We start from the raw sequence: 22914 nt of genomic DNA, 5'->3' as shown, positions 1-22914 counted from the left end.
ATTTATCAGCTAAGAATAAAAATGGGTAATACATCTTAGGCTCTATTTTTTTTAAAGGTCTCACATATTTATTACTGATCTAATCTACTAGTGCAGAAACATATTAACATAAAATCATTGTTCCAGTAATTTCCCAGCAAAACACACTCAACTGTCCAAATAGTAGTGACCTTTTCAGTGATGAGGTAAGATGCAAGCAACCTGGATATAGCATAAGTATGTGTGCCATCTCATGTGCGATTCCCTAAAGACCCAGCTTGGTTCTTCTTCAATGTCTCCTCTTGGAGTTGTACCTGATTTTATTAACAGTTTTCATCCAAATTCATTGGGGAATAGGCCAATTCAGCCTTTGTTTCTTGGCCAGGAACTTCTGGATCCTGAAAGTCTTGTGAGAAGACAGTGAAAAAGTGTCAACCGCACATGATGGTGGAGAGTGATCTTAGGCCCTATTATCTCTCATTTTACCAGTGAAGAAAGTAAGGCACAGAGAGGTTAAGTTCTTGGTCCAAGGCCACACAGCTGGTAAGCGGTGAAATTGTAACCAGAACCCAAGTTCGGCTGCCTGCCGCTACAGAAACCAGACTCATTAGACAGATGCTGGTGAAAAAGGAAAGAGGGTTTATTCAAGTGTCAGTCACCTGAGGAGATGGGGGACTCTTGTCACAAAGCCCGTCTCTACGTCTCAGTGCAGACAGAGGTTTTTATCAGGAGGGAGAGGCAAAGCAGAACAAAGAAATCAAGGGAAGAGGGTTGACAAGATCTGTATGTGCATTCCAATAAGGATCTCGAAACTGGTCCAGTGATGGTCTCGTGCAGTGATGGCGAACCTATGACACACGTGTCAGAGGTGACACGTGAACTCATTTTTTTGGTTGATTTTTCTTTGTTAAATGGCATTTAAATATATAAAATAAATATCAAAAATATAAGTCTTTGTTTTACTATGGTTGCAAATATCAAAAAATTTCTATGTGCGACACGGCACCAGAGTTAAGTTAGGGTTTTTCAAAATGCTGACACGCCGAGCTCAAAAGGTTCGCCATCACTGGTCTGGTGTATGTCATCCTGGTCTTCTTCATCCTGGTTCTATGTTTGAAGGTCAGCAGATATCCCAGAACTGGGATAACTGAAGGGCAGAGTCTGTATCTTCTGGAGTTAGTTCCTAGGATTCTTATTCAAATATGCTGCTTATTGAGTCATGTGAGCAAGGTTGGGCCACAGGTGTGTGAACCAAAGTCTCCACTTCCTGTCTCAAACTCAGTTCCCTCTATGTAGCCAAAATTCCCAGGTTACTTGGTCAGAACCTGGGTATGGAAACAAAACTATTTACTCCAGGGGCCTGGATCTCATACCCACACTTTCACATTCAGAAAGTGCATTCTAACCGGTCTAGGGGTTGTACGCCCCCAGGACCTGGGAGTCAACCTTGGAGTGCAGTCCATTCTGCTGATTATCATGGAAAGCTTAACAACCTTGTTGCCCAAATAATGCAGTCCTGCCCCAAGCCCACTGTAATACCCATTTGCATACCCATTCTTTTTCCTTTTGCCCACTTCCCCATGTAATCTTTGTCTTACCCAATATAAGCAGCTGGCTTATGGTCGCGTGCAGAGAAAATTTTTGTGGATGACTTGCTGCTCTTAGCATTATTGGGATAAACACTCATATAAAAAATATTATGTGCGCTGTTTATTGCCCAGCTGTTTATGGCTCAGTGGTTGAGTGTCAACCCATGCACCAAGAAGTCACCAGTTTGATTCCTGTCAGGGTGCATGTCTTGGTTTCAGGCTCGATCCCCAGTAGGGGGAGTGCAGGAGGCAGCTGATCAATGTTTCTCTCTCATTGATAATGTTTCCACTCTCCTTTCCACTTCCCCTCTCTAAAAGTCAATAGAAACATATCTAATAAATAAAATAAATATGCTTTTTATCTACAAGCTACTTATTAGTCAGAATTAGCAATTACACAATGTCAAAGGAATGTGGGTAGGTTACAACTTTCCACTGTTACAAAGCTGGACTTGAACTCAGGCAGTTTGGTTCCCAGGAGGAGCAGCAGCAGATGAAGGCGAAGTAGGTAAAAGCTTGAACTTGCTCGGCACTATGCTGATTCTGGACTATTTGTCCAAATCCCTTACGTTTTGCTCAAAGCTTTCTGATCATTTATCTGCCAACAATTTGTTCCCTTCTGTGCTGAAAGACCGTGTCTATGTCAATGTAAGAAACATCCAAACCTGTAGGGAATTTTTATAAGTTTATTTGAGCCAAGCTGACAACATATGCTGGGGAGCAAGATCTCAAATGCTGCTGAGAATGACAGCTTTGCAGCTCCTTTTATGCATTTGAAATTAAGGAGCAAAGATTACGTGGAGGTGGGAAAAAGCAAGGTAGGGATTGGATTACAGCGTAGTTAACAGATGATATGCTTTCGTGAGGGTGGTTTTGGCTTATTTCAAAGGTATGTTAGCCTAGATGCACAATACACTGGACAGGGCTTGCTTAATTAAGGCAAAGACAGACCTTTTATTAAAGATATTATATACCTGAGCCATGACTACCCACCATGACCTGCCCCGTTAGGAATTTATGATCAGATCTCCCTGTGTGGTTACTTTCCGTGGAACCCCTTTTTTCTTCCACAATGCAGACAGGCAAAGGCTCCGGAAACTCTGCCAATGTCGCATCAGATATGTGAGGGGATGAGACGGTGTAAGATGGTCAAGCATGAGAGTAGTTTGTGCCTCATGAACCAGAAGAGGGGAGTGGGAAGGAAAGGCCGCAGATGGAAGTCCAGCACACAAGTGGGGCAGCTTGAGTCCTAATGCCACTTCTGGGAGAAGCAGAGCTGCTTGAATTACAGGCCTGACCCTTTCCCCAGGATCTCCATGGGCCAGGGCTCCATGCCAGGCTCTGTGTCTCACTTTAAAGTGTAATGGGACTGGCAGAGCTATAGGCTTCCATCTGGGGGGGCTACGAATGGAAATGCAGCATGCCCTTTGCCCGGCATCCCCCAGGCCTTGGGCCGCCTCTAGGCTCTGCCTTACCAGGCTGAGATATGGAGCCTTGGTTCTGGGGCCAGTGGGAGCCAGTGGAGGAGGGAGGTGAGACTGCCTCATACTCTCACTGTCTCAGCTGGACGATACCCAAATGTGGGTGAAGTTTGTCATCTAGTCCAGGGGCCAGAGCCAGGGCTTAGGAGGGCAGAGAGCTGAGTCCCTGCCAGACAGTGCAATCCTTTACCAACACCCCACGGACCCTGCTTGCTCCACAGCTGGGTCAGCCAGAGTGGCAGTCTGTTCTTATGGACCCGCCTTGTTGACCTCGGGCTCAGAAAATGGACATGACCGAGACCTGCAGGATCTGGAGCACTGGAGCGAATACACACACGTACACACACAGGCACCCCATCTCGTCCCTTACACACCACACCTGCTGCTCTCAGCTGGGGACTTCCAGTCGTCTCATGGGTGAAGGGACTGGGTGGGATCAATGAGGTTTCGGGGACTTTTCCAGCCTATGATGGCAGGAGGAGAGCATGTTCTCTGGAAACCACCTAGCAGTTTCGTATCCCGAGGTTTCCTAGCAGACCTTCTCTACGTAAGACCTGCTGATCTTCCCTCTTTTCTTGATCGCTTTAACCAGATTCGTATATATACTAGTAGCCCTTTGCGCGATATCTCGCGCAGTAGGCCACCCGCTGCTTCTGCGGGAGCCTCGGGGAGCTGCACTGCTTCCAGGGGAGCAGCCGTATGGGGGACCTGCGTCGATTCCGCAAGAGGCAGGAGGGAGCTGCTCTGCTTCCATGGGAGGCGGGCCCTCTGTCTCCTAGCACAGGGCTGTGGAGGCTGCGGGCCGGCCCCCCTGTCTCTGTCCGTGTCCGCTTTGACTTTAGGAGGACGGCAGAGCCAGGGTGCGGTGGCTCGCTGGTCCCCCTGTCTCTGTCTCCGCCTCCGCTCTGGGCTTCAACCTCCTCCTGTCCGGTTGTGACCCGTTAGGGTGTCCTGGCCTAATTTGCATATTTTCATATATGTATATATTCCTTAAAAAGGGTTTCATTTCAGGAGGCCAGTGGGGCACAGTGGTTAATAGTATGGTTCATTTCAACTTTGCAATCTGACACATCTCGATTAGAATCCCTGTTGTGTGTCCTGGTATAAGATTTTTACCTCTCAGCATGGATTTCCATCTGAAAAATGGTGACACTATTATTTACCTGATTGAGTTGTTGAGAAAATATATGTAAAAGTTTAGCATAGGACCTGGTTTGTATTAGTAGATTTTTAAAAAATCCTCACCTGAGGATATGTGTATTGATTTGAGAGAGAGAGAGAGAGAGAGAGAGAGAGAGAGAGAGAACCGTCCATGTGAGAGAGAAACATCCATCTGTTGCCTCCCATATGTGCCTGACTGGGGATCGAACCCATAACTTGGGTATATGCCCAGACCTGGAATTGAACCCTCAACCTTTTGGTGTACTGACAATGCTCCAACCAGCTGAGCCACCTGGCCAGGGCTGTATTAGTAGATTTTGATGACATTCATGATATATTTACTAGTTAGGAATACTTTGGACTCTAATGCTTTTGGGTAACAGAATACCTGACCAATAGTAGGTTAAACCATAGGACATTGTTTATTGCTTACTCTTAAGGAACTGGCCACATGATTACATCCAGACAAGTCACCTGCAAGGGGGAGTGGTGGTAGGTGTAGGGTGGGGGTGGGTGGGTGGATGAGCCCAATCACAACTCATCCCTATGGATGGTATGGGAGGCAACTTGCCTTGAAATTGGGGATCTCTGCCTCCCTGCATCTGCCAAATCAAAGTTCAGACAGCCAGGAAGAAATGTGGGGATGGCTGCAGGGCCACAACGAACAGTATCTCCACATAAACGGAAATAAATCTTCAGCTTTTTATATTTTACAATTAACACATGCTATTTAATTTCATTATGGAGAGGAAGCATGAGAGATAAATTCAAGACAGGCATTGTGTTATTAACCAGTCACTTCAATAAATTCAATACAAAGAAATTACAAGAAAAATAAGTGGCATTGTACATTTTTATGATAAAATACTCTATATCTCTTGAAGGGGGTTTGTTGAAAATTGTCATACTTTATATTTCAACATTAGATTTTGACATTTTAGAGACTTCTTTGATTTGTTGTATAAGAATTTTGATCAGCCCTGGCCAGTGTGGCTTAGTTGGTTGGAGTGTCATCCGGTGCACCAAAAGGTGGTGGGTTCAATTCCTGTTCAGGTTATGGGTTGGAGTGTGGGAGGTAACTGATTGGTGACTGGTGTTTCTCTCTCTCTTTTCCTCCCTCCCTCTCTCTCAAGTTAATAAAAATTAAAAAAAATATTTAAAAAAAACTTTAATCAGATGCACGCAACTTCCAAATCTGAGGGAAATCCTTTTGAGGCGAATGTTCAGAATGTTTACCATTTTATGTGCCTCATGAAACTAAAATGCTTGCATTTAAATTTTTCTTTTCTTTTTATTTTTTTTAATATGTGTTGCTGACGCAAGCACTAATTTTTCATGTTGAAATAATTTCAGGCTTACAAGAAAGTTGCAAAAATAGCACAAAGCATTCTAGGATAGCCTTTACCCATATTTTGCAAATGTTAACATTTTACCCTATTTGCGTTCTCATTTTCTCTCAATCTTTCCCTCTTTCCTCTGCCTACTTATTATCTATCTATCTATCTATCTATCTACCTACCTATTTATGCTCCCACCCACCCGGGATACCTCATATAAGTGGAGCCATAATAGTATTTGTTTTTTTGTGACTGGCTTATTTTATTTAGCATGATGGACTCAAGGTTCATCCATGTTGTAGCATATAACAGGATTTTCTTCCTTTTTAAAGACTGAATAATATTCCATTATATGTATAATTTGGATTTTGTTTATCCATTCATCTGTGGATGGACATTTGGGTTGTTTCTATCTCTTGGCTACTGTGAATACTGCTTTTATGAACATGGGTGTGCAAATATTCCTTGGGATCTAGGCCATTTCTTTGTTAGACTATCCCTGAATTGGGGTTCATTTGTTGCTTCTCTATGATTAGAGTCAAGTTCTGCATCTTTGGCAGGAACACCTGAGAAGTGGTGATGCGTCTTCAGTGCATCCCATAAGGAGACTCATGATATCTCTCTCCCATTTCTGGTGGTGTTAACTTTGATTCCTTGGGAAGGATGGTGTCTGCCACGTTTCTCTACTGTTAAGTTACTATTTCTTTCTTTTCTTTTTTTTTTTTTTTTTTTTTGGTAATTAATAGCTATTTTGCGGGGAGATATTTTGAGAATGCATATATCCTGTTTCTTGTCAAACTTTTACTCACTTGATGATTCTTGTCTGAAACAATTATTACAATGGTGATTACCAAGTGGTGATTTACAAATTCCATTATTCCTTCTACATTTGTCTGCATTCTACTCTAAGGAAAAGCTAGCTCATCTCCTGCACTCATTCATTCATTTTATTTGTAATTGAATGGATCTGGGGATTCTAATTTTTCTCAGGGTTATAATCTATTACTATAATTATATATCTTGTTGTTCAGAATGTGCCAGCTTTGGCCAATGGAACCCTTTAAAGCAGTGGTTCTCAACCTGTGGGTCGCGACCCCTTTGGGGGTCGAATGACCCTTTCACAGGGGTCGCCTAAGACCTTCGGAAAACACATATATAATTACATATTGTTTTTGTGATTAATCACTATGCTTTAATTATGTTCAATTTGTAACAATGAAAATACATCCTGCATATCAGATATTTACATTACGATTCATAACAGTAGCAAAATTACAGTGATGAAGTAGCAACGAAAATAATTTTATGGTTGGGGGTCACCACAACATGAGGAACTGTATTAAAGGGTCACGGCATTAGGAAGGTTGAGAACCACTGCTTTAAAGTAAGCTCTTGTGTCTTTTTTGTTCTGTTCCTTTTTTGTTGTTGTTAATCCTTACCTGAGGATGTTTTTCCATTTATTTTTAGAGAGAGAGGAAGGGAGGGGGAGAGACACACAGAGAGAAACATTGATGTGAGAGAAACACATTGATTGGTTGCCTCCGGCACATGCCCTGACTGGGTCGGGGAATTGAGCCTACAACCGATGTTCGTACACTTGACCGGAATTGAACCCAATACCCTTCAGTCCAAGAGCCGATGCTCCAGCCACTGAGCCAAACCAGCTAGGGCTTTCTTTTTTTCTTTTTCTTTTTCTTTTCTCTTCTGTCTTTTTTGACATATCCTTATCATTTGCTCATGACTCATATTTCAATATCAGTGTTTCTTTTTTTTTTTTTTTGCGGCCGTGGCGGCGGGGCCATCGCGGCGGGGGGAGCGCGGGGCCGCCGCGGTGGAGGAACTCTGCTCAGGGCCGGGGCCGCCGGCGGCCGGTCCTATGACGGAGCCGGCCCGCTGCCGCAGCCGCCTCGCACGCTGACAGTTATCTCCTCTCAATATCAGTGTTTCCTATGCTTCCCATCTTTAAACAGTGATCAATTACAGGTATAAATTAAATTTCAAATGGATGATATTAAATCCATCTGAAGCTGTGTACTGCCCAAACCCATCACAGTGGCCTGTGATAACTTATCTGAGTGATGAGCTAGCCGAATGTCAGGAGTACACTCCTCTTGCACCCTAACTTCTGTACACTTGATACTTTCAGATGTTTTCAAGCTATTTTATTTTAATGGAAAAATGTAGTGGTTGGGTCTTCTGGCAAGCAGACATTAAGATGGAATTGAAAGTGCAAAAGATTTATTGAAATAATGCTTGTGAAAAATGAAGGGAGAGGGTTGTAGGTCTGATACCTGTGGAAGGTGAGGGCTGGGGAAGGAAGGGGGAGTGGGAGGAGAGCTTCACATTTCAGCGTGGCTCTGAGAAGTCACAGCTGGCCCTGTGGGAGCTCAGGGAAAGCTGCCTATAGAGGAGTCCCATTGTGGGCAGAAATGGCCAGGCCCTGGTGCACTGCTGTGCTAGTCATCACCTGGGAGCTGCCAGGAAGGTGTGGCCTCAGTTCAGATGCTGCCTCAGATCCCAAGGTGATGCAGCTGGAGACTCATTTAACTGCCCTCCAGGCAGCTGATATGCAAGTTTTTCTTAAAGGGAGATCAGACTGGCATACCTCTAAGGCTGCCATAGGAGAAATATTTAAAGATTGTGTTTATTGATTTAAAAATTAAATATTGAAACAAAACTGTTTCTACTTGGAATGTGGACCACCATATCACCCTGAGGTATCAATGAACACTAGATAGGGAATACCGGGGTAGATGTCAAACTTCGAATGTGAAGCTTTAAGCTAGCCTTTGATTTGCCTGTGAGGGGCCATAGTAATCTCCAGGTGCCCCAAGTGTGAATGGAAAGAAATTGTAGCACAGTTCTCATTGCGATGCCAGCAGGTTGATTCGAAGGGGGCTTGTCAAAGCTACGTCTCACCCAGCCCATGGCCCCTGTACAACTAAATACTAGATCAGCAGCTTTATACCCAGATTCACTTAATATTGCAGTTCAAGACTTTACAAAAGAGGACCATTGAGATCATGCTATCATTTCAGACTTGCTATGCAGAGAAGTATCCTGCTCGGTTATCAAGTTAGTGAGCTGGAACTGGAGCTTAAGCCCCCACAGAATCATAGGATCCCCCATCTGCAGGGCTCGCCAGAGGCCACTAGTTTGGTCGCCAGCTTTTGCGGGAACCCTCTGCAAAGCTTTTGACCACTGGACGTGTAGCTGCTGCTGGGAATCCTAATGGGGCAGGTAGATGCTACCTTTCTATCCCATTGTTAGTTGTGGGACAGCTGAAGGTGCCTCCCTTGCATCTTCCAGCAAGCAATTGGTTTCAGCTCACGCGAGCAACACAATGCAAGTCAGCTCCTCCTGTATTTGTAGTGGTTATTATTTTATCTCATAATCTTTTTCTCTATCTAACATCCAGTTCTGTAGCTATTCCTCACAGAGCACGGCTTCCAGATGGCTTGAGTATCCAGATTTTCTTTATGTGGAGGAATATGAATTTGTTAATGTGCTCTTAAAAGGTGTCATCCAGAACTGAACACAGTGCTGAAGTGTGGTCCTAACACAGGCAGTTACAGACCACTCCACTATCTCATTTGAACACTGCACATTAATACAGCCCAACTATGGTAGGTTTTCCAACATCTAGTCAGCAATATTTTCCAAAACCTGCATTAAAAGAAAATATTTTCCTCTAATTTTAGAGTGTTTTCCACTGGGAGAAAGAAGCAGTGTGAGGGGAAACAGATAAGGGAAAGAATGCCAATTCTGATGTCTCAATCCTGGAGTTGCACCACTCCGCAGACTTACACGTACCATGCTGCGTAAGCAGGCCTTGCAACACAGTCGTGCCCATTCCCCACTTTCCCAACCCCGGGCTCCCTCTGCTTCCCGTACTCAGCAGAAAGTGGTTTGGTTGTCAGTTTCTGTCCTCACCAAAGTCCTGGGGCAGGGACCTCAGTTGTTTTGCCTCAACTCTTCCCCTCACCTTTGTGTGTATATTGGGGGTGGGTGGGGGAGGGGGCGAGGAGGGAAGACATAGTCAACTTGTTGAGGAAACCAAGGGATGAGACGGGATCACAGAGCAGTCAAGTTCAGAGAACGTCTGTTCAGACATCTCAATCACCCATCCTCGGGCAGGGCCTGGATAATTTCAAAATGCTAGTCTTCATATATTTGTTGAGCACTTCACAGAGTTTCCAAGGGAGCTTGTATTCATATCTGATTTGGTCCTCATAACCACCTCATGAGGCAGGCAGGGCAGCTATTATCCTCCTTTTACAGATGAACCAACTCCTCGCAACAGTGAGTGACAATCTGTCCCCCGGGCCCTGTGATTCCTGGGACAGATATGGGAGCACAGCCCACAGTGGGAGCCATACAAATATGATCATTGCAAATATAATCATTCTTCATCAAAAAAGCATATACTGAACACTTCCTATGTGCCTGACACTATAGCAGGCTCTGATGATACAAAGATGAACAGCTGTCCCTGTTTTAAGTTGCTTATAGTTTAGTAATTTCTGTCAACTTTATACTGATATTTCATTGAGAACAGCCAGAATCATTGGAGAAGTGGAAGTGATGCTTAGAGAACATCTGGTTCATCAGCAGATGAGGGAACTGGGGTCCAGAGAGGGAAGCCCTTCCACCTGGTATAGATAGGGTCTGTTGTAGGGTCCAGGCTCCTAGCTCCCACCCCATAGCCCCTTCCCTACACTGTACTGTGTCGCCCCTACCCCCACCCCTACCCCCATGGGATAAGCTTTGGAGCTCAGACAAGCTTGTTCTCAGTAGTTGAGAATCTAAACCTAGATTATCCACAGATTCATTAGAATTGATTTTTGTTTTAGTAATCTTGAGTACCTGGCTCATTTCGGTATTTGCCATAGGCCTGATGGTGTCACTCAACAGTCTTCTCCCTAGAACCTAATTCTACATCACGAGGCAAATTCACTCTCAGTTGGCTCTGCTCTATGCCAGGTGAAAACTGTGTTCACACTGTTTTAAAGTCCAGGAGTGGGCTTCTTAGTCTGAAGTTTGCATATTTTCATGGGAACATGCTAGCTGCTCACAGTTGTTTGAGGGCTGGAAGAGGAGGGCACAGGCTTACTGCGTACTTAGCAGCAGAATGAGAACTAGCAGGGAAATTACAGGAAGATATATTTGGCTGAGAGTAAGAATTATATGTCTGGCTAGTAGCACTGCCTAGTAATGGAATGAACGTTCTTTTCTAGCCCCACTTTTGCCACTCAGCCATGTCTAACCTGAAAGCCTGAAAAATATCATTTAGCCGGGCAGCTAAAAACTGAAGTACTGCCCAAGCCGGTTTGGCTCAGTGGATAGTGTGTTGGCCTGCGGACTGAAGAATCCCGAGCTCGATTCCGGTCAAGGGCATGTACCTTGGTGGCAGGTTCCCCGGTCCTGCTCAGGGTGTGTGCAGGAGGCAACCAATCCATGTGTCTCTCTCACATCGATGTTTCTCTGTCTCTCCCTCTCCCTTTCACTCTCTCTAAAAATCAATGGAAAAATATCCTTGGGTGAGGATTAACAAAAAAATAATAAAATAAAATAAAACCTGAAGTTCTGCTGTGAAGGAAGATGGGGAGAGTGGCTATTGGAAAATGTGATGGTTAATTTGTGTGTCAACCTGACTGGGCCAAGTGGTGCCCAGATAGCTGGTAAAACATTTTTCTGGTTGTGTCTGTGAGGGTATTTCTGGAAGAGGTTAGTGTTTGATTCGGTATCAAAAGACTAAGAAAAGCAGATGATCCTTCCCAAGGTGGCCTTAGGCTCAGACTGCACCACACTGCCGGCTCTCTTGGGTCTCCAGCTGCGGACAGCAGATGTGGGACTTCTCGAATTCCATAACTGCTTGAGCCAATTCCTATAATCAGTCTCCATATATATTTCTCTGGAGAACCCTGACTAATACAGGAAGGAATGGAACCTCCCAAATATATGATTGATTTCACAGAGTTGGGTAGAGTGGGAAAGCAGGAGGAATCAGGGAAACCCTCCGTTTTCTAGCTTACTGGTGTAGGGTTCAGGGAGAGACATGAATTCTTTAGAAATCTGAAGTCTCGGTTTGCACAGAACTCCTGGCTACCAAATATTGAGCATACCATATGCCAGGTCCTCTGCTATGTGCGTCTCACAAGAAAACCCTACTTTATAGGTAGGTATGTCCCCGTTTTATAGTTGGGCAAACCCACTCTAGCATAGCTGGTCAAACCCGAATTCAGGATGGATACATCAGTGAAGATAAAGAAGGTCCCTCTCTGCCCTGGCAGGTTGTCCATTCTACTTGTCATTGATATTCCTTTCACCTGTGTCTTTTTACTACTAGAAAATCTATGGGGCTGCTCCGCCCCAGAGCTCATGGAGATGGCATGCTGTTGAAAACCTGGGGAGGTCGCCACTCTGTAACAATGTATTATAGCAATATAAATTTGAGATTGATCTAATAATTTGAATGTGTGGGGATATAGGAGTATTTCTTATTTTTCTTCTTTCCCTTTATTAATACATGAAGTCATCTTAAAACCATTTAGAAGCACACAAAAAGCCCAAGACCTCCTCCACATCTTTTTCTTTTCTTTTTTAAAAAATAAATTTTTATTGATGAGAGAGAGAGAGAGAGAGAGAGAGAGAGAGAGAGAGAGAGAGAGAGAGAGATTGGCTGTCTCCTGTACACCCTATACTGGGGATTGAGCCTGAAACCAGCATTGAACTGGTGACCTTTTGATGCATGGGATGATGCTCAACCAACTGTACCACACTGGCCAGGGCCTTTTTTCTTTTTTTAAGGCTGATTCAGTTTCACCTCATAAAACTGTTCGTTCTTTTTCAATTGGCTCTACTGTAGTAGTGACCATGTGCCTTTTCTGCATCAGAAGGCAGTATGACAGCTGAAACATAAAGGTCTGTGAACCTTTGAGAGGCTAGCTCTTTGTTTTTATATGTTAAGCAGAGCTTTACATTGTAGGGTCATTTGAAAGTTTTTAGTTGTTAATCTTCATAATAGTTTCTTAAGATTATTCTTATTCCCACATTATAACCAAATACTAAGTAATTTAGAGATTGTCAATGAAACCACTTGGATCCAAAATTTTGTTGTTGGCATTGCTGTTGGAAGGGGCACTGAGCATCCTAGTTGCAAAGTAGCTTGATTGGGAGAAACTCGAAGGAACATTAAGCCAGTTGAATATTTTGTTTTTTATTCCTTGGCTTATTAGCTCTGTAATCACAGGCAAGTAACCTAATATTTCTGTGTCTCAGCTTCATTAACTCTAAGGGGAAAAGGTAGGTGTATGAGAGAGAGAGAGAGAGAGAGAGAGAGAGAGAGAGAGAGAGAGAGAGAGAGAGAGATATCAAGGGACACTCTGAAATTCAAAAGTGAGTTAATTCATAATTCTGACATGGGCCACATCTTACTTGGCTTATAATGACCTTTGGTACAGCCAGCTCTCAGTGAATACTTGTTGATGTAGAAAGAAGTGAGAGACCTTGACCTTTTTGGTTCCACGTGTTCTCTTGGATTCAGCAGAGATCAAATGAAGAACAATGTGATGGATATGAAATTCTCAGTTGATCTGCCCCCACTTACACGCAGACTTTTCTTACTATCCCAATATGGATTTACCCTTAGCCTGCATTTGGCATATTCTTGACTTACCTAACACCTCTCTCTTAGTTCCTTACTTTTATTCTAATATTTTTATTTTATTCTAAATGTACATGTTTACATTTACCCATCTGGTCTTAAATGATAAGCTCTTGGGCCTGGAAGCTATTTCTTTGTAATGCCCAGCGTGAGGCTGAGCACAGCACACCATGATGACAGCTATTTGATCACCTACTTCTCCCTGGCTGGACCCAAGATAATTGAGATTCCAGTGTCGCTTGGAATGTCCAGTGTAGCGTGTCTGACACACAGCTGCTGCTTGTGAGCATCTAATGAATGCGAGGTACCAGAGGAAGATGGACAGAGAGCTTTTCAAGTAGTTATTCATCTTTGTGCCTCTTTTCCCATCAAAGAAAAAGGCTTAGCCATAACCTCTTGGAATCTTCAGTTGAACTTTGTATGAATTTCTCTTCCTCGTTTTGTTTTAAGCATGCAAATTGGTGACAAAGATTGCAAACTTATTGATATTCTCCCAAAGATCTATGCAAAGCCCAAAAATAGAACCTCCCCCTCGCACCAAAGTTAAAACATAGCTTGAGCTTGATTCCAGGTGCAGGATTCATGCAAATTCTGTTTGTACATATCTGTCATTTGCAAGAAGCAAAGGTGTTAGAAACACATGCAAATCTTGACTACCTTCTTGCCAGTTCTCGTCTCCCTCAGTGCCTGAATCTATACAATCTATGCTTTTCTTTTTTCTTTCTCCAGGTTTTGAGCAAACTGAGCTATCACTGATTTAATTTTTTTTTTAACTTCTTGTTTTGGAATACAAGAAGTTACAAAGAGAACATAAAGTCCCGTGAACCCATAACCTAGCTTTCTCTAAAGGTTGATGTCTTAAATGACTGGAGTAAAATATCAAAACAGGAAATTGACATTGGTACAATACTGTCAACTAGATTACAGAATATCTGTTTTTTTAAAAGCACAAATATTTTGAAGTCATACAATAATACTTTTGAACATAAATATTATGTCTTGATATTAGGTGAGGAGGTTGACAAGGAGTGAAAATACCCTGAAAGCAGTAGCAATGTGTGATGCTGGATATGAAACACCAACAGGCAGTTTTAAGAGCATGCTCCCAAGCTCAGGGTGTGCCCTAAGGAAAGGAAAGGCATCAGGAAGTGGAGCAGCATGGCCTGGGCAGGGGGAAACGGAAACTTGCTGGAGGTTCAGTGGGACTTCAGTTGCACAGTTTGTGGCTATGCACCCAGAGCTAGGCTGTGGCCATAAAGAAACTGTCCTCACATTCCCTACAACATGTAAGTCTACTTGATTAGAGAAAAGTATATATGACATTTACAGAAAAATTAGCAATTTTTAAGAAATAGATTCTATTTTTTAGAGCAGTTTTAGGTTCACAGAAAAATTGAAATTATAGAGTTCTCACATACCACCTGCCCGCACACATGCATAGCCTCCTTACTATTAACATTATTTTTTTAAAGGATACATTTTTTTTAAGGGTGAACCTATACTGACACATCATCATCACCCAAAGTCCATAGTTTTCATTAGCGTTACTCTTGTCATTGTACATTCTATGGGTTTGGACAAATGTATAATTAGTAGTTTCATTGCCCTAAAAATCCTCTGTGCTCCACTTATTCATCCCTCCTTCCTCCTTAAATCCCTGGCATTCACTAATCTTTTTATTATCTCCATGGTTTCGCCTTTTGTAGAATGTCTTAGAGTTGGAATCATATAGAGTATGGAACCTTGTTTGTTTATTTTCTTAATCCTCACCTGAGGATATTTTTTCCATTAATTTTTAGAGAGAGTGGAGGGGAAGAAGAGGGCGGGGAGAGAGAGAGGTTGATCAGTTGTCTTCTAGGGAGAAAGGGGGAGGAACCTGAAACCCAGGTATGTGCCCTGACCAAGAATCAAAATGGCAGCTTTTTGGTGCACAGGAGGACGCTCAGCCAACTGAGCCACTAGCCAGTCTCATCGTGCAGATTTTGAATTGGGTTTTCAATCTGCCAATGTGGCACTGTATGGATGCCTGTGTCTGTTCCCATTCATGTATGAAGAACAAACATTTAAAAAAAGTTGCCCCTCTCCCCTGTCTTTGGATGGGTGGTGAGGTGAGGGTTTATTTTGGTCTTTTGTTTGGTGTCTCACTGCAGTCTCTTAGACATAGGATGGTTCATGGGAGCAAATGGTTCCTGCCAAAGAGCTCAACTGTTCTGAGTGAGATGGGCTGGATCAGTGTGGTCTTCCCCTTCCGGACTCCACTCAGCACCCTGGGGTTAGGCGGTGTGCATCACGAGTCCTCTGGGGAAACTTGTCTGTGGCAAACTGGCTGCGTTTCTCAACCTTTGATCTAGTTCCTTAACCCCTCTAATCTCTAAACTTCCCTTTACTCTCTTTAAAACATTACTGGATTATCTAGCCTTAATAATGCTATGGATCATAGAATCTCACCCCCCCCCCCCCTACTTGGAGCTGTCCTGTCTTTAAAAATGTTGTTGGTTTTTTCCTGTATTAAAGATATTTTTACACTGTCTGCAGCCTTTTTTGAAGGAATGAGTTTCCACCCACCAGCTTGGAGACCAGAAACTTAATAAAAAGCTCTAGAAGATGGTGAAGATGGGGCCATCAGCAGAACTAGGGGAAGAGTCACATAGATGTCTAAACCATAAACTCTGAACCAGTACATTCAGTTGCACTTGGGTTGTTTATTTTTATTTATTTATTTAAATCCTCATCTGAGGATGTTTTACTGACTTTAGAGAGTGGGTAAGGGAGAGAGGGGTGGGGGAGAGAGAGAACCATTGATGTATGAGAGAGGCAACCATTGGTTGCCTCCCATATGTGCCGGACCCTGCCCCTACCGGGTATCTGCCCATCACCTAGGTAAGTGCCCTGAGAGGGGAATGGAACCACCTATGTACGTGCCCTGAGGAGGGAATGGAACCACCTACGTATGTACCCTGAATGTGGAATGGAACCGGCAACCTTTCGGTGCCCAGGACTATGCTCCTACCAACTGAGCTACACCTGCCAGGGCTGGGTTGTTTATAAACGGTTTTGCAGTGAAGTGATTTTAGATCCCATAGGGTGCAACACTAGTTTACTTGAGGGCTGCAAGGGTGGCACCAATTCAAGCTGCCCCCTTTAAAGTTTAATTCAGCCTTGTGGGAGGGGGATTAAGTGACCTTCCATTTGCCTGATCTCCATCAGGTGCAGGAAGTGAAGAACTCAGTCTTTGCTGGGGCAGCAATGACTGCCTATGGCGTTACTGATACACAGGCAGGGACAGTGCGTGCGGGGTCCGCATGGCGAGTGCGAATGCTTGAACTGGGATCTCCGAGTCATGTGTACTGCCTCGTGCCCTCAGAGCCGGACCCTGGACAGACACGTTATCAGATCAGGAGATTAAAGACGCGCCTCCAAGTTTTGGACCTCTCACTGCCTAAGCGGAATCCCACCACAGTTTGCAAACTTAGAGGGTGGAAGAATGCCGCCTCGTCTCCTTGCCCTATTGTGTGTGTGTGTGTGTGTGTGTGTGTGTGTGTGTGTGTGGAAAATCCAGTGGGAAAATAGCAGGCATGCAGGTACACTGGTTCTTCCTGGGCAGGCATCCAGGGGTGCAGCCGCCATCACAGGCACAGCCGGCCCCCCTTCCTGATTCTATGAAACCCCGGGCAGCAATCCCGCCCCCTCCCCCCTCCCCTCCCCTGCCGAGGAGCGGGCGCTTTGCTTGTGAATGCTTTTCTCTTTGATCAGCGCACTCCTATTTCAAGAGTGGAGTGGGACTCTCCCTGGGGCGTTATAGGGTGTCAAATATGGCATTTGCTCCTAGCCGAGCACCGAAACCGACAGTCAGCAGAGCTGTTGAAGGGAGAGCAGAGATTCCGGGGAGGGCTGGGCTCAAACGGGGCTTGAGGAGGGTGGTCGAGGGCCCCTGCCCAGTGGGGATCGCTCAGCGCCCCCGGCCTGTGGGCGGGCCGGAGTGCAGGGAAGATGAGAGGCCCGGGTGGGGCGGTGCAGGAACAGCTGTGCTGGCCGCCGCAGGAGAGCGGGCACCGTCCCAGCGGAGCCATGTGGGACGTGAGCGACGTGTGGCGGCAGCCTCAGCTCAGCCTATTCTGCTGCAGTGTGTGTTTCAGGGAGCGCCGCCTACTTCCTTGCAATCGCAGCCCAGCCTCAGCTTGAGGTACGCACCTATAGGCGAGGCCGGGCAGCGCTTCTGTGCTGATGCATCGCGCACATCCACGTAACGCCATTGTGCCGGTGTCAGTCCCCGCGATACTTTTTTTTTTTAATTGACTAAAGTTTATATATGTCTTCTGTTTCCCCAATTGACTCTTCCCCCCCCCCCCCCCCCCAGCCATTCCCACCCTGGGCAAGCCCCGACCGCTCCAGTGCCTGTCCATTGGATATGCTAATATGCATGCATACAAGTCCTTTGGTAGCTCTCTAACACCCCCCCCCCCCCAATACTTCTTGTGGGGCTTATAGTCAGACTAGAGACTCAGCGCACAAAATTCGTACACAGGTACAGTCCCTAGGCCTGGCCTGCAATCAGGGCCATCTTCCCCCGCTGCCCGCAGCTGGCCCTGTCCCCCCCTCCCCCCCCATCCACCCCCAGTTCCCTGTTCCCATCCGGTGATCGGAGCCTGCCGGCTGGGGAAAGGCACCAAGAGGTGGTCAGTGCACCTCATAGTGACTGGTTGAGTGGTCATTCTGGTCGTTTTGCCTTTAGGGCCAATTTGCATATTACCCTTTCATTATATAAGATAATCAGCTGCCAGTTGCAGTAGGACCCAGTTTTATTTACTCTTCTACTACCAGTAGGAGAGATAAAGGCATGTTGAAAATATTGTAAATGGCGACTGTGCGAACCAAGGTACTTGGGTCTATTTGGGTCCTCTCCCTGGGGCTTTCCCGCCCCCCTCCTCATGTGCTGCCTGGGTTCCAGATCTTGGGGATGATTGCTGGGAGAGCAATGTTCAGGACAAGTCAAGGTTTCTAAGGGATTTAGGAAAGTGGGCAGGGTGAGGACGAAGGACCCGGGTGGCAGGGATCGCGGTGAGACTCATAAGTGTTATCAGGGAGCACCTCTGGCAAGGAGAGCTGTGCCCCACGGGCGCTCTCAGCATCCTCCCTCAGGCTTCCCTGTCTCTAACCTTTAACATTAAGTGGAGTCTTCAACTTGACTGTGCCTGACTAGGATTGTATGTTAAGAATGCAGAGTACTTACTGCTTGGCAGAGGTTGCTCAGTAGTTAGAGCGTGGGCCAGCACACCAAAGGTCATGGGTTCGATTTCCGGTCAAGAGCAGGAACCCTGGTTGCAGGGTCCCCCCCACCCCCACCCCCACCCGCCTCACCCTGGTTAGAGCGCCGTGGGGTGGAGGCCAGCAGTCGATGTGTCTCTCACATCAATGTTTCTCTCTCTCTCTCTCCCTCTTTCCCACTTCCTCTAAAACTCAATGGAAAAAATACCCTCGGGCGAGAATTACTAGTAACTAAAAACTTTTTTTTAAAGAATGCCGAGTATTGGGGTCCCACTCCCAGAGGCCATCAGGAGGATGCATTTAGAGATGCTGTCATTCTTGGAGATTCGGCTGCGCGGGTCCACGGACCAGTGGACGGTAGTGCTCCTTTCCTCCCAGCACAGTTGAGGTGATCATTCTGGGAAGCCATGCCCGTCGTTTTTAGGGGATGGTAGGAGGAGGCTCAAGGAGTCTAGGACCGTCAGCCAAATCTGCGTTTAGGGCGTTATCTGCAGCTGGTTATCGCACTACTGATGCTAGCCTGCAGGGGGCACCAGCAGGTTGCCTCCTGGCTTGCTCACAGCCCTTCCCCGCCCTTCCCCACCAGCTCCCCACGTGGAGGAGGGGCTGGAACCAGAAGAATGCGTTCCCGCCCCAAAGCTGACGTGTGCATCGCTGCCGGCCGGACTCTTAAAAGCCCACGCGGAGCGCGGGGCATCCCAGCAGAGCTGGAGAGGAGGCGAGCTGGAGGAAACCGCGGAGGACTGGACTGGCTCACTGGGACTGCGGCTGTCACTGCTCTTCGAGCATCCCTGAGTGGGGGACTTCCTGAGTGGAGGGGCCAGGCCCTGCGGAAGTTGCGGGTGTATCCCCAGACCCACGCCCCTTTCGAAGCGCTCGCGGAACCTCTCGCCCCGTGCGAGGGTTCGTCGTTTAGCACAAAGCACGTTTCCAAAAAAGCAGCGCTAGGGAGAGCGCCCGGGCCGCGCTTCCGCGCACAAACTCCCTCTTTCCCTTTGTTTCTGGGAGTCGACAAGCAGATCTCTTCCCCAAGTCTGAATTATTCGCAAGAGGAGGGCCGCCGAGTCTAGGCTGTGAAGATGCCCCTGGAGCTGACTCAGAGCCGGGTGCAGAAGATCTGGATCCCGGTCGACCACCGTCCTTCGTTGCCCAGATGTGAGTACAGATAGGTGCAGGGGCCGGGCTGCAGGGGAGAGGCGCGCCGCGTGGAGAGCAAAGCCATTGTGGGGCGGGAGCTGGCGCGGAGCTTTTGTACCGACTCCTCTCCTCGAGCGCGCTCCTGCGGGGCCGGGTACCTCCCTCCACCGCAGTCTCCGCTGGCTGGGGCGGGGCTCCTTCCACTCCTCCCCGGAGCGCGGGGAGGGGTTGTCGGTGGCGCGGAGCCGGGACAGCGCGGGCTCTTGCGCCGGCGCTGCACCTCCCCTGCCCGGTGTGCGCCGCGGGTGGCTCGGCTGGCCGCACCGGCTTGTTCCCCCCAGCGTAGAGGGAGCCGGAAGCAGCGAGCGCGCCGGGGTACTGGCCCCGGAGAGCAGGGTGAGGAAGCGCAGGGCACTGCAGTGAGCCTTTGCTTCGGGACCTTTGAGAAGGGACGCTCGCGTGTTCCCCAGTCCCGGCCATCCTCCCGTGCGCCCGCCGGGCTGAGTCCGGCCAAGGGACGAGGCCGCTCGTACTCGAAGCGTCACCTCGGGTCTCCATCTGTGCCTCACCTCTCTCTCACCCTCTCTCTTTACCTCTATTTCTTGTTGTTTGTTTATTTTTTGTTGTTGTTCTTTACCTCTATTTCCATAGTCTCTCTTAGCCCCTCTATATTTCTGTCTCCTCCCTGCCTCTGTTTTCACCTTCTCTTAGTCTCCTTTTCCATACATTTTAATATCTTTATATTTCCATCCCCCATATCTCTCTTTTTTCTATATATTTATAATCTCTCTACTTTTCTTTATATTTGTCCTCTCTTTTCCCCTCTCTCTCTTTCCCTCTATACGTATTTCTGTCTCCTCTCTCTGCTCCCACCTCTAGCTCCTGTGCTGGGGCCACAAGAGAGCTCGCCCTGGAACTAAGCCATTGGCCCCGGTTTGGGGGAGGGTCTGTGGATCCCTGACTGTACAGTTGGCAGCGTTTCGAACGGGCGGGCGCACGAGGTGCACGCACAGTGCACCAACCTGACTCGTCTGCCGTTGGCCAGAAATGCTTTGGAAAGGTGTGCCTTAGGTTCTATCCCTAGCTACTGAGAGAGTCACCTCTTAAAAGGGTAGTTCCAGTGGTTTGAAGGTAACACCGCTCCTCCAGGTAACCTGCCCAGGAGCCCATCAGGTGGATTGGGTAGAACCCAATGGTGGGTGTTTTGCCCGGGCCAGGTTGGATTGCCCGAATAAACATGGGATCCCAGATGCAAGCCCTAGGGATGGCTTCTAGGCCTCAGTGGCTGTTTAGGGGAGGTGGCTTGCTGACCTTTGCTGTTGTGACAGCCCACACAGCTGTGGTGACAGCTCAGGTGTGAATCACTGCCCCCACCCCCCACGCCCACCTGCCCCAGGAGGTGGGGAGAACTGGCCCTGTGGTGCTCCTTGGTTATAGAGGTGATGGGGACCTGGTAAGGCACTCCTGATACTGGCGGCCCCTCCTCCACCAGCTTGTCTCCTTTGCTGGACCTGAGGGTTCTTGGGGCCACAGAAGCCTTAAGGAGAACTAACTGGGTTTATTTGCAAGGTAGTCAGGCGTTTGGCAGGTCTGCATCTTTTAGATGTACTCTTTTGTTTTTTAAAGGAATGCTTTATTGACTTTTAGATGGGGAGAGAGAGAAACATTGATGTGAGAGCCTTCTGTATATCCCCTACCGGGGATTGAGCCCGACACCTGGGCAAGTGCCCTGACGGGGAGTTGAACTGGCATCCCTTCGATGCATGGGATGACACCCAACTGTCTGAGCACACTGGCCAGGACTAGATATGCTCTTTTTTTTTTTTTTTTTTTTAAAGTTGAATTCAATGATGAGAGAGAATCATTGGTTGGCTTCCTCCTGCATGCCGCCTACTGGGAGTTGAGCCCACAACCCGGGCATGTGCCCTTGACCAGAATCGAACCCAGGACCCCACAGTCCTTAGGCCGACACTCTATCCACTGAGCCAAACCAGCTAGGGCTAGCTATGCTCTTAAATAGTTTATAAACTGTACTGACCACAGTCTGCTTGTATTTCTTTAAAACCTATTGGTGGTGAGAAATGCAGTGCCTCAAATCATGAGGGAGATTTGGCTACAGCAAGATGCAGAAACAATTCAGTTCAGCCCTTTGTGACTTGGAATAAAGTGTATTTATGGAACACTTGGTAAACTGTAATTGGTCATGAATATATGTTGGTTCTCTCTCTTTATGCAAATGCATGCATTTGTGTGTGTGTGTGTGTACACACACACACACACACACACACACACTTAGTAGTCCCTTGAGGTTCATGGTGGTGGGCTGAGGTCTGGGAGGAATGACCCTGAGTTTCCATGTAGAGGGCACAGATTGACTGCATTTGCCCAGTCGTGTGATTATGAGAGACACAAATGTGCAGTGATGCTTCCTTCCTCCAGGCATCAGAGACCCATCCATTAGACTCTGTCAGTCTGCACGTCTCACACGACTATGAGAGATTTGCCTAAAAATCCCTGTCAGAACCTTTCAGAGCTTGGGGGTGGGGTGGGGGATGCTAAAAGCTGAGGGATTAATTCCCTTTCCCCACCTACTTCTGGAATTCTGAGTGTGGTTCTGAGGTGTAATCTCAGATGTGTTCTTCCTTATAAAAATAACTGCAGCCTAAATAGTTATTACATGCCCTTATTTCAAGTAGCGGTGTCTTTTTTGGTTCCTATAGCCGCATTTGTCTTCCATGGGAATGGAGAAATCAGGGTGTTTTTTCTTGGCATCTTTCCTGACCCACCCCCTTCTTTAATGGCATTTGGAACATTGGTTGGATTTTCTTCCTTCTAAACCTGTTACCATCTTTCTAAGTGGTGTTGTAATTGGGGGTCTGCAGCAGATTCCTCTGAGGGCATGGGGAACATTACTGTTCATGTGCAAAGAACAATAAAGCATCAGGAAACCCCAGACTGATTAGTTTGATATTTCTTCCTCTGAAGCACATCCATTGGATGCCCTGTTAGGACCCCCCACCTGGTGGTAAATACTTCTTACAAAGCCTGCAGCTTCCTTCAAATGCACGCCGTAACTTGGGGAGACTTAACTGAGTTGGTCAATCAGCATCATCGACAAGGACGTCAAAAATGACTGGCGAGGACTGCCTGTCCTTTCTCTGTCATCAGTAAAAGTAGAGAGGCTCTGCATGGGAGTCCCTGCTTATTTACCCACTCAGACCCTTAGTTTTCTCGGCCCTGGTCAGGTAGCTCAGTTGGTTAGAGCATCGTCCCCATATGCCAAGGTTTCGGGTTTGAGC

General features: G+C 46.7%; 1 protein-coding gene across 4 annotated transcripts in view; it reads left to right on the top strand.

The window, feature by feature from the left end:
- The window catches only part of PFKFB3 (6-phosphofructo-2-kinase/fructose-2,6-biphosphatase 3), an 83700-nt gene that overhangs the window by 35701 nt on the left and 25085 nt on the right, over positions 1–22914 (top strand). Inside the window, exon 2 of one of the 4 annotated variants that reach the window (XM_036341748.1) lies at positions 19065–19633. The exons of 1 other annotated variant lie outside the window; for it this stretch is intronic. In XM_036341748.1, the coding sequence (XP_036197641.1) occupies positions 19558–19633 (76 nt within the window). In that variant the 5' untranslated portion in view covers positions 19065–19557. Of the gene's footprint in view, positions 1–18769; positions 19634–22914 lie in introns of those variants that run through there. 2 more of the 4 variants (XM_036341764.1, XM_036341757.1) reach the window with 2 other exon arrangements.

Source organism: Myotis myotis, unplaced genomic scaffold, assembly GCF_014108235.1.
Source record: "Myotis myotis isolate mMyoMyo1 unplaced genomic scaffold, mMyoMyo1.p scaffold_m19_p_1, whole genome shotgun sequence".
Taxonomy (NCBI): Eukaryota; Metazoa; Chordata; class Mammalia; order Chiroptera; family Vespertilionidae; genus Myotis; species Myotis myotis.
The sequence above is the reverse complement of the archived record's forward strand: the minus strand, read 5'-3'. Positions and strand labels throughout refer to the sequence as shown.